The sequence below is a fragment of the Solenopsis invicta genome, unplaced genomic scaffold (assembly GCF_016802725.1).
Source record: "Solenopsis invicta isolate M01_SB unplaced genomic scaffold, UNIL_Sinv_3.0 scaffold_38, whole genome shotgun sequence".
NCBI classification, from domain to species: domain Eukaryota; kingdom Metazoa; phylum Arthropoda; class Insecta; order Hymenoptera; family Formicidae; genus Solenopsis; species Solenopsis invicta.
The window spans coordinates 769,540-784,981 of NW_024105284.1; the positions used below are offsets into that span (position 1 = coordinate 769,540).

Below are 15,442 nucleotides of genomic sequence, written 5' to 3' on the forward strand. Positions count from 1 at the left end.
CTGTATGGTTAACAATAAAATAAGGCATTATAGCATTTTCATCAAATCGAACTTGAAAGATCGTAAAATCAGTCGATACAGTGTATAAACGTAAAATACATGATTTACTGATAATGACATTTTCGTACACGGTAATTATCTTAACCCTTAAACACGTAAGTGGGTTTGAGAAACCCCATATGAAGTTTTGAACGCTTGCTATGTGAAGACGGAATAAGATAGAAAGTTCGGACCAAGACGTAAAAAAAATTTGAAATCTCCTCTTCCGATTGATATAATTGATCAAATTTTTTGGTCAACTAGAATTCAAACGGCACGGCAATAAAGTTTTGTTAGGGTCAATGCGACCCATATAGTGTGTAAGTGAAGCTTTTTTGTGAATATTTTACATAAATAAGCTGGACAAAATACGTTCGAACAAGTCGATTCGCGGATGTTACTCGCATATACTCTATCTAAAGTTGAAATACTATAAAATGCTGTAAAAAAAAGAGTTTTTCCGAAATATATCATGAAACATATCAATTTTCAACTTTAGGCACAATTTAATCAAAAATATCTCATATTCGCCTTGTTACATAAGTACATTTTTTAATAGAAATGACAATGATATAATTTTTTTTTTTTTAAGTATGAATTGTGAATGAAGTATGGATTTTTAAATGTCCAAAAATACCTCATATTCTCCATGTTACATAATTATACTTTTCAAAAGAAATGACTTTGCCAAATTTTATTTTGAAAGTGACTCTTTAGCTTTAAAACGCCGTATTTGAAAGTCCTTAAACGTTTTTTGTTGCAAAAATATGATTTTTTGAAGAAAAATTGAATTTTTGACCAATTTCTCATTTTTGCTTAATGGTTTTTCTTTTATAACTTCACAATAAATTATTTTTCGACAATGCCAATTATGCAGTCACTCCTGAGATTTTGAACTTTCGTTTAGAAAAAAAAATCGGAGAAAAATATTGATTGTAATCAAAGTTATAGTTTCTCAAAGTTGAAAAAATCTCCCAGACCCAAAAATGTGTTTCCATATTTTACAGGATCGGTGTGTTTAAGGGTTAAAGTAGTCAATTAAAATAAACAAAAAAAAAATAAAATTTAAAAATAAAAACAAAAACAACACGGAGATTAATCTTTCAAGTTATTAAAAATAAAAACAAAAATAACAAAATTAATTAAATAAATCATTAAAAACGATATGTATATATCTATAATGTAAAAACTCAGTACCTGATTATAAGTTTGTCGTTTTTTTTTACATTTGAATGTGTAGCAATTCTGAAATTCTGCTTTTATACAGGAATGGTTTATTATACTTTCACCCTCTCACAGTCAGTCATGATTGTGATGGATCCTATGTTCTGTCAACACGGGATGATTGTCAGTGTTTCTACGAATGTTACTAAAATGTTTCGAAATTCTGGTTTTTAATGTTCTTCCCGTTTGACCCACATGTGATGCATCACAATCTTTGCATTGGATCTAATATATCACATTTTTCTTTGTTCTATTCGACATAGAATCCTTATGAACCTTAAGAATATATAAAAAATATATGATTAAGATCAGATCCCACCTCCTTTTATCTCATTCCCTTCTTACAAGATTATTGATCACGCTTGTTTTTATTTTTAATTTCCTTTAAATACAGCCCCCTTCCAAAAAAAAAATAATTTTTATATTAAAACAAAAAAAAACAAAATAAATATAGTTAGGCTCATATAATAAATACAAAATAAAAGAGAATAATAAAGAGCTAACGAGCCACGCAGGTTCATACGCCAAAAACAAAACAAGACATGTTTACAAGATTCAGACGTTTCAACCCTTTAATTATTGGTCTTCATATGCTCCTTGACATTCGTCTCTAAGCATTCCGTGCTGTCAACATCCTTCCTCAAGTATCTGTGATATAATTTTTAGAACTCTTAGTCTGTATTGCTATCAACTGTTCTAAGAATTCTATCTCTTTGGCACGTTCCACGAGCCACCACGGAATGAGGCGTTTTATTTTAATAAGCGGATAGCGCAAAGTTTTTGACTTCTAATTTTGATTATTTTGTATTTCACCAAGGATGACCAATAATTAAAAGATCAAAACGTTTAAATCTCGTAAACATGTCTTGTTTTGTTTTTGGCGTATAACAACCTGCGCGGCTTATCAACTCTCTATTATTCTCTTTTATTTTGTATTTTTATATTAGCTAAATCCGCTAAATCTTAGAGGATTTTATTCTTCTATACAGCCTCAAGAGGAATCCTTTAGAACTAACAAGAAAAATGTCTAAGCACAATATTTTTACATTTAGAGTAATTTTATTTTGTTTTCACTATCAATTTCCTCTTGCATGCAGAATATATAATATTGTTATTGCTATTGAATATATTCTAACATAGAGTTCTGATAGGCAGGTTAACGTAGAGATCCAAGCATATGATGTTTGCAAAAACAAAAAAAAATTTTTTTAACAGATTTTATTATTCTTATAGCTTTATATCTATATTCACTGTTTCACATATAAGATTCTATTTCACTAATTACAATTACGTATTATTTGACAAATTTTTAAAAACACATCGGCGCCGCGCGCCGGCGAGATTCGAACTTCGGAACAATAACCTAATATGCTAACACTGAGCTAATCGTACACTTGTGATATCCTTATTAAAAAATTTATTTGAAGTAAAGCTGATTTGAACAAGATAAAACTTGCGTCTTGAGTACCGCACAAACACTCTCACTAACCCTTTGATTATTCTTTCTTCACTCTTCTATGATGTTTTCACAAAGAGTTTATAGGTTAATGCGTCTTCTCGAGCGGCAGTCACGGTAATGCCACGCAGCGACACACATTGCTTTTCGTACCGCATGTAAGATGGTTTCCATTTTAAATAAATAGTCCTCTTAATACAGGAGAAAAACTTATAATTTTTCATGAACAGTTTACATTTTTGAAAAAGGAATACTCTTTCTATAAAAGTTGTCGCTTAGAATAAGGGATTACAGAAAATTTCAATTTATAAATAGAATACTTTTTTTGGACGTACGATATTTAAATATAATATTTATTAGATTATTTATAATATTTATGAGATTTATTAGATTAGATTTTTCTTTTGTTTTTTTCCTTTTTTCTTTTAAAATTTTATTTTTCCAAATTTTGTCTAAATATATTACAGCTTAATACTCTCTTAATGATCTGCGTTATAACAAAAGTAAATCAATAGTTATATTGTCATGGAAATACATTAGATCTTTCTTGGATTCACCCCTTGAACAACCTAGGACCTACTCACTCATGATGCAACAGTACAATGTACAATTCAATTGAAAGAAACAGTAATTTTTGTTACAAACGCTAATTTTGCTTTTTGTATTGTGTTTGAATTTAACTATTATTTAGAATATTGTTTGTCACTGAAGATGACCGCATTATACAATCAAAACGTTTGACATTTATGTTTATATTTATTAAAGTGTTTATTAAATCATTATATTTATTACATTATAACTAACACTTCAATTTAGCTTGCTCATTAGACCATGTTTTAAAAATTACTGATTTTAAATTTTGAGAGCACAAATATTTATGTATTAATTTGTAATTTTTATTATTATAACATATCTTTAAAAATTAGAGTCATAAGAACAAAGGTTGCTCCAAAAGTTTTGCGACTAGTAAGGAAAACACGACAATTTGTCATTGAAAATGGCTTTATTGTTTTTCAAAGTATTCTCCATAAAGATCAATACACTTCTGCATTCGCTAAAACCATTTATTTTAGCATCCATAGCACTCGGAAAATGGTACCTCCAAAACCCGTGTTCTAAACGCATTAACCGCTTCTTCTGGCGTCAAAAATCGTTGACCACGCAGTTTATTCTTGATATTCGGGATCAAAAAAAAGTCATTGGGTGCCAAATCAAAACAGTACGGTGGATGACCCATTAATTCGACGTTTTCATCGATCAAATAGGTGGTTGTTTAAGCCAACATATGAAAGCTCGCATTGTCATGTTGAAGAATGATTCGTCGTTTTGAGTTGTTTTTCCTTATTTGGCCAAAAACTTCTGGCAAACAAATGATTGTGTACCACTCAAAATTAACCGTTCTACGTTTCTCTAAAGGTACTAATGCCACATGACGTTTTTTCAAAAAAAAAGGCGACCATTTGTTTCGAAGTGCTTTAAGCGCGAACAACTTTTGTTGGGTTGGATTCATTTTGAAAGACTCACACAGATGACTGCAGTTTAGTTTCCGGCTCATATGCATAGATCCATGACTCATCATCTGTATAAAGGTTATACGCGGCATTTGACGTACCTCGATCAAATTTCTTCAGTATTTTTTGCACCACTTCACACAATCCTTTTTTAAGCAATTGTCAAATTATGCGGAATCCAACGTAAACAAATTTTTTTTACGGCCAAATGTTCATGCAATATCGTTTGTATGCAATTCATACCAGCACCCAGGGATGTCTGAATCTCACGGTATGTCATACGTCAATCTTGCAGTATCAGTTTACGCACAGCGTCGATGTTTTCTGGCACAACAGCAGATTTTGGACAACCTCGCGAGGTTCGTCGGTGAGCAAACTGCGACCACGATTGAATTCATTGAACCAGTAACAAATAGTGGCCTTGTGTGCTTTATTGCCAAAAGTAGAAGCAAGTTAATCGATGCACTCTTGTCTCGATAATCCACGTCAAAAATCGTAAAAAATCATCGCACGAAAGTGTTCTCGTGTTAATTCCATTTTTTCGCTGAGACACAATTTTCAAGTCACTGTAAACAATACAAGTAGCCTCCGTACGACAAAACGCTTCGAGTCTTCTAAAAATCTTCCAAACTGTCAAACTTTTTTAGTAAGGTTAGATTTTACCTAGCAACAGCAGTGTTGCCAAAACGCAAAACTTACGGAGCAACCTACGTATATGTAACCACTCAAGACAAAAGATGCTTCGCGCTGTAGAATGTAAGAGTTAAAGTTAGCACCTCATTCTTCTGTACCGCAACTTTTTATGCAAGTTCTATTTGCACAATAATTCTAAAGTTCCTGATAGTTTGTAACAATAGTTTCGCCAAAATAACATTAAAAATAATAATTTAAAAATATGAGGTGCCAACTTTCCGTAGCACCTCAAGTTTTGAAAAAATTGATTTTGACTACGGAATTCTAGTTCTCGAAGAGTTTTAAAGTTCCCAATAGGTATAAGCTATAGTTCTGGCCATTAAATATTTTTACAAAATTTTTTTATTTCTTTGTCCGCACCTCATGTTACTAAAAAAGTGATTTTCACGATGAAATTCTATAAGTCTCAAAGAATTCTAGAGTTGCTAATCTCTTGCTAAGAATTCTAGAATTGCTAACTATCAGTTCCAACCTATATATATATATATATATATATATATATATATATATATATACAGGGTGTTTCAGACCACCCGTACACCCCTTTTCTCTTCGCAGGATTAGGACCAATCAAAAATATGTTCAGACGAAAGTTGTAGGGTTTCAAAAGATCTATTCAATGATCTTATCAGTTTGACCTTGGATGGCGTCGCCAAGGTCAGATCAAAATCACATTAAGTTTTTTAAATGAAACACCCTATTTTTGATTCCAGAATCTAATAGCTGGTGTCAAGACCTTTCCAAAACACTACAAGAAAGTTTATTTTCGTTGACTACTTTCCGAGTTGTGCGGCTTGAAAGTTACACTACCGCCAACACCATGTAAATAACAATATAAAATCACGCGTTACGCAGAAAGCCGTGCAGCCGACACAAAGAAAGTAAACACGCGAGCCGGGCCAACAAAAACAGATCATGAAAAATCGTGAAAGTTAGCTGTCGCGACCGTAGATAGTCACATACATATGTATGTCATAATATTATGTAATTACATTATTACTTTAACGGTAGCACACGAGCAATAACGAGCGCGGCTTTCTGCGTAACGATGTCTAACTCGTGATTTTATACATATTGTTATTTGCATAGGATGTAGTAGAGATGTATTCACCACAACGCTATTGTGACTCAACTCAACACGAGTGACAATAACTCTCTCAAACTTGTCACCTACGTCTTCAATAACCGTCATATCCGTCATAACCATCAGTATCAATCGCGCAACAAAAATCCGACCCTCTTTATTAGTCTAGATTTATTTAGCCATGTCCTATTCCAATGAAGAAGCATATGATATGCTGCTAATTTTAGGTGAGTGTCGAGGTACATTCATTGCAGCGAAAAGATTGTGGCGGGAACGTTATCCTGATCGGACTCCTCACTCGCGAAATGTTTTTTCACGTTTGGCTAAACGAATCAAAATTAAAGGTGTCGTTCAGCCTCAACATAACAAAGGTACACAAATTCGTCGTCCGATTATGGATGAAAGAACAGTGGAAATTCTTGCATCGACAGAATTGAACCCTTATGATTCTTTAAGACGACGAGAACAAGATTCTGGTGTTAGTAAAATCAGTGTTTGGCGCATTCTAAAAAATAACAAATTTCACCCTTACAGAATGTCTGTTCATCAAGCGTTGAATTATAACGATATTAGACAGAGACTTGTATTTTGCAACTTTATAAGACAGCAACCACTTGATTTCCACTTGAAAATTTTATTTTCTGACGAATGTACACTTAAAAGTGATGGATCTGTTAATACTTGGAACTCTCGTTATTGGGCACAAAATAATCCTCACTGGTTGAGAGAAGTAGATCATCAAACCATTTGGAAAGTCAATGTTTGGTGTGGAATTATTGGAAGTCAAATCATAGGTCCTGTTTTCTTTGACGAAAATCTAAACGGTGATAGATATTCCGCCTTGATAATGACAGATCTTCCTGTCTTACTAGAAAATATTCCTCTGCAATTGCGCCTGAACATGTGGTTCCAACAAGATGCATGTCCGTCTCATACATCGAGAGTTGCTCGTGCGGCATTAAATACTATGTTCCCCGACAAGTGGATAGGCAAATATCCACCCCGGTCCAATCAATTATCCACCCCGTTCACCAGATCTCACCGTCCTTGATTATTATTTCTGGGGAAGGATAAAAAACTTGGTCTATCATGAACGTCCGACTACGAGGGATAATATGATTCGTAGAATAAGTGAAGCAATTCGATCCTTACGTGCCGAGGAAATTCTTCGAGCAACCAATGATTTTCAAAATAGAGTTGATGCTTGCATCGCAGAGAATGGTGCTCACTTTGAACATTTAGTCGCTTAACAAAACATACACTCATTCATTCCCGAACGTGAGAGGCAAGGGGACTCACGTGAATCAAGCACCCCAAACGTGAGAGGCAAGGGGACTCACGTGAATCAAGCACCCCAAACGTGAGAGGCAAGGGGACTCACGTGAATCAAGCACCCCAAACGTGAGAGGCAAGGGGACTCACGTGAATCAAGCACCCCAAACGTGAGAGGCAAGGGGACTCACGTGAATCAAGCACCCCAATGGGATGAAATTCTCGTCACGTCCACGTCGTTCATTCTGGATAATGCTAAGCACAGGAAAATGCATACAGTCAATCTGGACATGATTGATCATCAAACATAATCAATCCAGTTAATAAACAAAAGCAGAGTACATAAAACTTTGACTCCCCTTTTCCTCCCCCATACACATACGCATGCACGTATGCACACACCCACAAGATTAAATCCGACTAAGTAACCACCACATGGTACATCTTGAGTAATGCTGATGCTGGCGGTAGTGTAACTTTCAAGCCGCACAACTCGGAAAGTAGTCAACGAAAATAAACATTCTTATAGTGTTTTGGAAAGGTCTTGACACCAGCTATTAGATTCTGGAATCAAAAATAGGGTGTTCCATTTAAAAAACTTAATGTGATTTCGATCTGACCTTGGCGACGCCATCCAAGGTCAAACTGATCAGATCATTGAATAGATCTTTTGAAACCCTACAACTTTCGTCTGAACATATTTTTGATTGGTCCTAATCCTGCGAAGAGAAAAGGGGTGTACGGGTGGTCTGAAACACCCTGTGTATATATATATATATATATATATATATATATATATATATGTAAAGAGAATATACTCTCTTCAAAATTAGCGCGCTCAGTATACTCTGCACGCGCTGCGATGACAACCTGCTAGATGTCTCGCCGAGTAACAAATTAATCATCAAGCATGTAAAGAAGGATAAGAGAGGAATAGATAGATAGATAGAAGAAACATAGAAGTAACCTAACAGAATAAGTGATAAAAGCAAAGTTGTAAGAAGAGTCAGATAATTGACCTAAATTGTCGTTTCTCTTATTTACAGGTGATTTGTAAATTTTGTACATACTATAGTTATAGCAATATATGCTTAATATAAAACTCTTATTTACAGAGAAACAAATTTGGTTAATTCATTTCGATCGCCCTAACTCCAGGGAAAGAACATCACATTATAAAACGACAATTTCTGTCACAAGATGAAATTAAGATTTGCATTCAAAGCGGTGGTGTCCCCAAAGGATAGCAAATCTACGGTTGCGGCCATAACCTCAATCGCTACAGAAGATGGGGAACAATACGCTATACCAGATGAACTCATCTATGCAGATTATCACGGAGAATTAACAAAGACGGAGAATTTCAAAAAAGTAAAAGAATCATTAGGAAGGAGGCACGATGAGTTGAAAATATGGATAACGCTGACAAAAGAATTGGAAAAGACATACGTAGACGAAGAAGGAAATATCCAGTTTGGAGGAAAATATTTAAAACAAATAGCGCGAGGACACACTGAAGAAAACTCAGATTTGGCAAAAATACTGGGAAAACTAGTGGAAAACTCAGAAAAAAAAGAAGAAGAGAAAAATTTAAAACACATTATAGATAAATTTGTATTAGGGAAATTCAACCATAAAACATCCAATGTTAAACAATGGTTAGACACATTCGAGAAGGAATGTGGAAGATTTAATATAGAAAAGGATAAAACCAAAATCGAATTATTGAGAGCATTTTTAGACGGAACATGCCAAGACTGGTACACTTCTACAGTAATAAGAGGGGAACATGAAGACGATTGGCAGGGATGGAAGCAAGAACTAATAGAAACCTTCGCAAATAAAGGATGGAGTAGCAGAACATATGCTCACTATTTTAAGTACAAGGAAGGCTCACTAATACAATATGCAATAAAGAAAGAACGACTATTACTGGAAATAAACAAGGACATGGACGCGGATACAATGATAGATAGGATTGCATTTGGCTTACCAGATTTCATCAGAGAGAAAATTGACAGGGAAGAAATAAAAAATACAAGAGATTTAGTGAATGAATTACAGAAGCTTGAAGGAATAACAGATAAAAAGAAAACATTTAGAAAAGAAGGCAAACCAGAAAACAGAGTTAAGAATGAAGAAAGGAAACCATGCAAAACATGTGAGGAGATGGATAAAGGTGCAAGATATCACCCAGAAGAGAAATGCTGGTTTAGACGAGAAGAAAAAGAGAAGCCAAAAGCCATAGGAAGCAATTCAGTAATAGAAGTAGACCTAAGTACAGAGAAAAAAAACGAATAGTCACACCATTGATCAAACTTAAAATGCTAGTCGAGAATCAGATAGAGATAATGGGAACATATGACCCAGGCTCTCAAGTCTCCTTAATAAACTCGAAATGGATAAAGATAAAGGATAATAGAGAAGATGTAAATAGGATATTTTTAAAGTCGATCAATGGTGTGAATTACACAAATGGATTGGTAAGAATAAGAATAAAAATATATAATATAGAAAAAGAAGTAGAAGTATACATAGTTGAAAGAGAGGATTTCGAAGATTTTATAATAGGATTGGATTTAATCCCCACGTTCAAGTTGAGACTGAATGAAAATTTAGAGATCTCACAGAAAATAGAAGAAGGGATAGAAGAACCAAAGATAATACTAAGGGAAATAGAAAATGAAACGGAAAAGTGTTCAGTTAATTTTAACGAACACGTGGAAACAAACGAATTCCAAATAAATATAGAACATTTAGACAAAGATAAAAAAATTAAGATAGAAAGATTAATAGATAACAACAAATCAGCGTTTGCAAAAGACAAATACGACGTTGGAAAGGTGAAGGAGTACGAAGCCAGAATCGATTTAATAGTAGAGAGATACTGCAGTAAAAGACCGTACAGATGCAATATAGAAGACAAAGAAGAAATAGAAAAACAGATAGCCAAATTATTAGAGAAAAAACTAATCGAAGAATCTTACAGCCCTTTTGCCGCACCTGTCACGCTAGCATATAAGCAGGATGAAGGGAAAACACGTATGTGTATAGACTTCAGAGACTTAAACAAAAACATTGCCCCTCAAGCACAACCATTCCCTTTAATAAACGATATAACAATAAGAGCCAGGAACTGCAAATACTTTACAAAACTAGACATAAACTCGGCTTTTTGGTCAATACCACTAAGAATTGAGGATAGAAGAAAAACGGGATTTGTGACGCAAGACGGCCACTTTCAGTGGACATGTCTACCCTTTGGCTTAAAAACGGCTCCAGCTATATTTCAACGAATTCTGAGTAACATATTGAGAAAACATAAACTAATGGAATTTTCAGTAAACTATATAGACGATATCCTAATACACTCATCGACGTTTGAGGAACATCTAGACCACATTGAAAGAGTATTAGAAGCAATAAAGACAGAAGGATTCAGGTTGAAATTTAAGAAATGCACGTTCGCAGTTGGCTCGGTCAGATATTTAGGACATGTAATAGGAGAAAATACAGTCACACCAGTGAAAGATAACATAACATCAATAAAGAACTTCCCGACTCCTACCACACAAAAGCAGATTAGACAATTTTTGGGGAAAATAAACTTTTACCACGAATACATAGAGAAAAGCTCAATATTACTAAACCCCTTACATCGACTGCTAAAGAAGAATGAAAAATTCATATGGACAGAGGACTGCGAAAAAGCCTTCAGAAACATAAAAAGAATGCTATGTTCTAAACCGGTGCTGGCGATATTTAACAAGGACCTCCCAATCAAAATATATACAGACGCATCCCTCGAAGGCATAGGCGCAATATTAAAACAAACGCAAGAAGACGGGAAAGAAAAACCGGTGGCCTACTTCTCAAAAAAACTTAATGAAACACAAAAGAGGAAGAAAGCAATATATCTTGAATGTATAGCTATAAAGGAAACCATAAAGTACTGGCAACACTGGTTGATGGGAAGATACTTCGAAGTACACTCGGACCACAAACCACTAGAGAATATGAATGTGAGGGCACGAACAGACGAAGAATTAGGCGACCTAACCCACTATTTATCTCAATACGACTTCAAGATTATATACATCCCAGGGAAAGATAACGCAGAAGCGGACTGTTTAAGCAGAAACCCCGTACTTGGCGCTAATATAGAAGAAGAAGAGGACTTATTGAAAACTGTAAATTTCATTGAAATAGATGAAATAAAATTAGACCAGAAGAACAATATATTATTACAAAACAAGAAAGAAAAATTGATAAAGAAAAACAACATATATTATAAAAAGATTAAAAAGAGAGAAAAAATAATATTATCTGAAAAATTCAGCATTGAGTTAATTAAGAGAACACACAAAGAGTGGTGCCACACAGGAATAACACAAACAAGAATAAAAATAAGCCCATATTACACCGCTAAAAATTTGCAGGAGAACATAAAAAGAATATGTAAAGAATGTGATATATGCATTAAGAATAAATCAAGGGGACAACATAAATTCGGATCTATGTCACAATTAGGACCAGCAACTAAGGCCTTTGAAATCGTGTCTATAGATACAATCGGAGGATTCGGAGGCACTAGATCGACAAAAAAATACATACATTTACTAGTCGACCATTTCACGAGATACGCGTTTATTTCAACGTCAAAAAGCCAAAATGCCAACGATTTCATAAAATTAGTTCAAACTGTGCTGGAGATAGAAAAGATCGGAACAATCTTGACAGATCAATACCCCGGTCTAAATTCAAGAGAGTTTAAAGACTATGTAAAAAAGAAAGAAATACAACTAATTTTCACTGCAATAAATGCACCATTCTCTAATGGTCTAAACGAAAGGCTGAACCAGACACTAACAAACAAAATAAGATGCAGAATCAACGAAGAAGAAAATAGAAGAGCATGGACAACGATAGCACGGGAATGTGTGAATAGGTACAACAAACTAGAACATACAATCACAGGATTTACACCGGAGTACCTATTACACGGAACAGACACCAGCAACATACCAGAAGAATTAAGAAGAAAGAAAAACGGAGAAGACTGGATAAGGGACAAAAAGCTAGCATCAGAGAGAACACAAAAATCACATAAGTATAACAAAAATATATTCGACAAGAATAGAAAACACCATGAATTCAACGTGGGAGATAAAGTATTCATAGAAAACGGGAACAAACTCAACAGGAAAAAGCTAGAAAAACTAAGAATCGGACCATTCACAATAGAGGAAAAAGTTTCAAACTCAATTTATAAAATAAAAACTGGTAGAAGAAATCAAGATACAAGTCTATTCCATGCGACAAAGCTAATTCCACTATTAGAAGCCGAAGAGGATTGAGAAACAGTGGAAAATTTTCCCGAAGAGGGGAGATGTAAAGAGAATATACTCTCTTCAAAATTAGCGCGCTCAGTATACTCTGCACGCGCTGCGATGACAACCTGCTAGATGTCTCGCCGAGTAACAAATTAATCATCAAGCATGTAAAGAAGGATAAGAGAGGAATAGATAGATAGATAGAAGAAACATAGAAGTAACCTAACAGAATAAGTGATAAAAGCAAAGTTGTAAGAAGAGTCAGATAATTGACCTAAATTGTCGTTTCTCTTATTTACAGGTGATTTGTAAATTTTGTACATACTATAGTTATAGCAATATATGCTTAATATAAAACTCTTATTTACAGAGAAACAAATTTGGTTAATTCATTTCGATCGCCCTAACTCCAGGGAAAGAACATCACATTATATATATATATATAATATATATATATATATATATATAATTTTTATAAATCCATTATAAATCCATTAAAAACATACTTGACGATAGACCAATTTCAATAACTATGGCAAATAATAAAAAATGATAAAAGATTTTTCTCCTCAATATGACTTGCTCTATCAAACCACGAGAGCATAAGTTTTAGTTTTCTGACACCCTGTATATAAATTAGCGTTATATGTTTAATTATCATTCAAATTCTGTACTTTTGTACTTCTGCCCTTGTAGAAAAATACTATTAAGCACTACTAGTGCGCAGTAGTATTTTGAAGCACGGCACTACTGCACCACTACACTACTACACTGAACACTATTGCACTTTTCTTACGAAAAAATTCACGGGCTAGGAATTGTAATTCATGTGATTATTGTAATCCCGCACGAAAATACTACATTCGATGGACCACATGCGTATGGTTATTGTAATATGAATATTACGAAGGCCAACTTATTACAGTAATAGGGTCAACTTACTACATTATACTACAATAAGCTCTTGTTATTAAACTCACCATATTGCAATTTAGGATGCAGCGCTGATACAAGTCTAATTTCGCATTCTCACTCAGTGACCACATAGTTTTAAATAGTTTTTTGTAGTATTTAGTTTTACGAGTGTTCAATATGTAAAAGCAGTAAATCTTCATCAAAGGTCAGTAAATAATTTATCATACTGACAGGTATAAGTTAGATTTTCCCGTGTATCTAATAAAAGTATTGTTAAAATTACATAAATCAAATTTTGAATATTATTATATTTGTTTTATAAATATTAATCGTATCTTAATCGTTTCTATTAGTCCGCGTATGATTTAAACATTTATAGAGATGTTATATATCATTCTTCCTTTCCTGCTGAAAATGTTCTATTAAAATTATTAGAAGGCTCTGTTCGGTCTAATAAGATTGAATGCGTTTTTAAACTTGCATTTTTTAGTAAAACATAATACCTTTTAAATCAGTTGTATAGTACAATGATTGAGCTCTATAGCGTTTAATTGAATGTTTTTCAATTTTTCAATTAAATTGTGAATCTAAATTTTTCAGTAAAACATAATACAACTAATACAATACAGTACAACCGATTTGAAAATAATTATGTTTTCGACGTTGTCTTGTTAGCTGGATTGATTAGTTCGTATATTATTGTGATAACAAATCTTATGAAAACTTTCATGATGAATAATAAGATATTTGCTAGGATTATATTAAAATGTGGTCATATAAAATCTTATTATTTCACACGTGAATGTATTGTTAAATAAAATGTGTTCGAGTGATAAGAATCGCAATTATTTATACATAACTTTTTTCAAATATGTATAAAAAACAACTTATGACAAAACAAAATAATAAGAGCTACAGAAAATCTTAACACTACTTATTGTTAGCACTATTGAAAACTACTGCACTCCTCTGCACTACAGTAGCAATAGTGTAGTAGTGTTGTAGTGCAGTAGTGTAGTGGTGCAATAGTGCCTCAAAATACTACTGCGCACTAGTAGTGCTCAGTAGTATTTTTCTACAAGGGTGATAGAGATATATAAGATACTATATAAGATACTTGAAATAAGGCCCAGTACTAAATAAAACACACTTTTAAATTTACCATTTAAAAATGCGATTTATGTTTAAAATATATGCTAAAAAAATGTAAGAAATAGATAAAAAGGAAATTAATACCGATAGCAACACGTTTATTCAGTGCAACAAAAGCTTGTAACAAAGTAAAGAAATCAGCTAATTTTATAAAAATTTGTAGTAAATTTAACAAATATATATTGTTTAATGATTTATTACAACATATTATAATATTATTTAACATTCTAACTGTAAAAAAAACAAATACATATATATATATATAATATACATATATATATATATATATATATAAAATATATATATATACATATATATATATATAGAGACCGGGGCAAATCGTTAGACCTTTTTTTCTTTTGTGTCTCCTGAGTCCTATATTAATTAAAAAAAAAAAACATGAGCCGGTTTGAAAGGATGAACCTTCCCCTTCACAATGCCGATATAAATAGAACATGAAAATGTACTTGCTTTAAAGTAGATATAAAAATGTCGACCAATGTCAAGAATTAAGAATAGCCCCAAGCCCGGGGTAATTCGTAACTAGTCCGGAAATATTCCGAAATTTGTATTTTAAGTTAAAAGTCTGTAAAAAAAACTGTTGTTAAGACTTTCTTTTATTTAAAAAAGGATGTAGGTATACAAAAAACAAATGCAAACATACACGTTCGCATGTTCTTTTATGCCATCGGTGTGACAGATTTTCTAACCTCACAAGTGTCAATCTTTAACGCTTTATAACTTTTTACCTGCTTAAGAGCGA

General features: G+C 33.3%; 3 protein-coding genes across 22 annotated transcripts in view; 2 read left to right on the forward strand and 1 right to left on the reverse strand.

The window, feature by feature from the left end:
- LOC120356744 (liprin-alpha-1-like) overlaps positions 1 to 15,442 on the reverse strand; it is a 226,234-nt gene that overhangs the window by 188,101 nt on the left and 22,691 nt on the right. The window lies entirely within an intron of this gene.
- On the forward strand, positions 8,088 to 10,233 carry LOC113004789. The gene is made up of 2 exons (XM_026139142.2): positions 8,088 to 8,325; positions 8,395 to 10,233. The coding sequence occupies exon 2, from the start codon at positions 8,480 to 8,482 to the stop codon at positions 9,578 to 9,580; it is 1,101 nt and encodes a 366-aa protein (XP_025994927.2). The 5' UTR covers positions 8,088 to 8,325; positions 8,395 to 8,479; the 3' UTR covers positions 9,581 to 10,233.
- On the forward strand, positions 11,689 to 13,248 carry LOC120359937. The gene is made up of 2 exons (XM_039459414.1): positions 11,689 to 12,913; positions 12,983 to 13,248. The coding sequence occupies exon 1, from the start codon at positions 11,797 to 11,799 to the stop codon at positions 12,634 to 12,636; it is 840 nt and encodes a 279-aa protein (XP_039315348.1). The 5' UTR covers positions 11,689 to 11,796; the 3' UTR covers positions 12,637 to 12,913; positions 12,983 to 13,248.

What these genes read in the sequence shown, in the direction of transcription:
- LOC113004789 (XM_026139142.2), top strand. Translation starts at nt 8,480, where the DNA reads ATGAAATTAAGATTTGCATTCAAAGCGGTGGTGTCCCCAAAGGATAGC.
- LOC120359937 (XM_039459414.1), top strand. Translation starts at nt 11,797, where the DNA reads ATGTCACAATTAGGACCAGCAACTAAGGCCTTTGAAATCGTGTCTATA.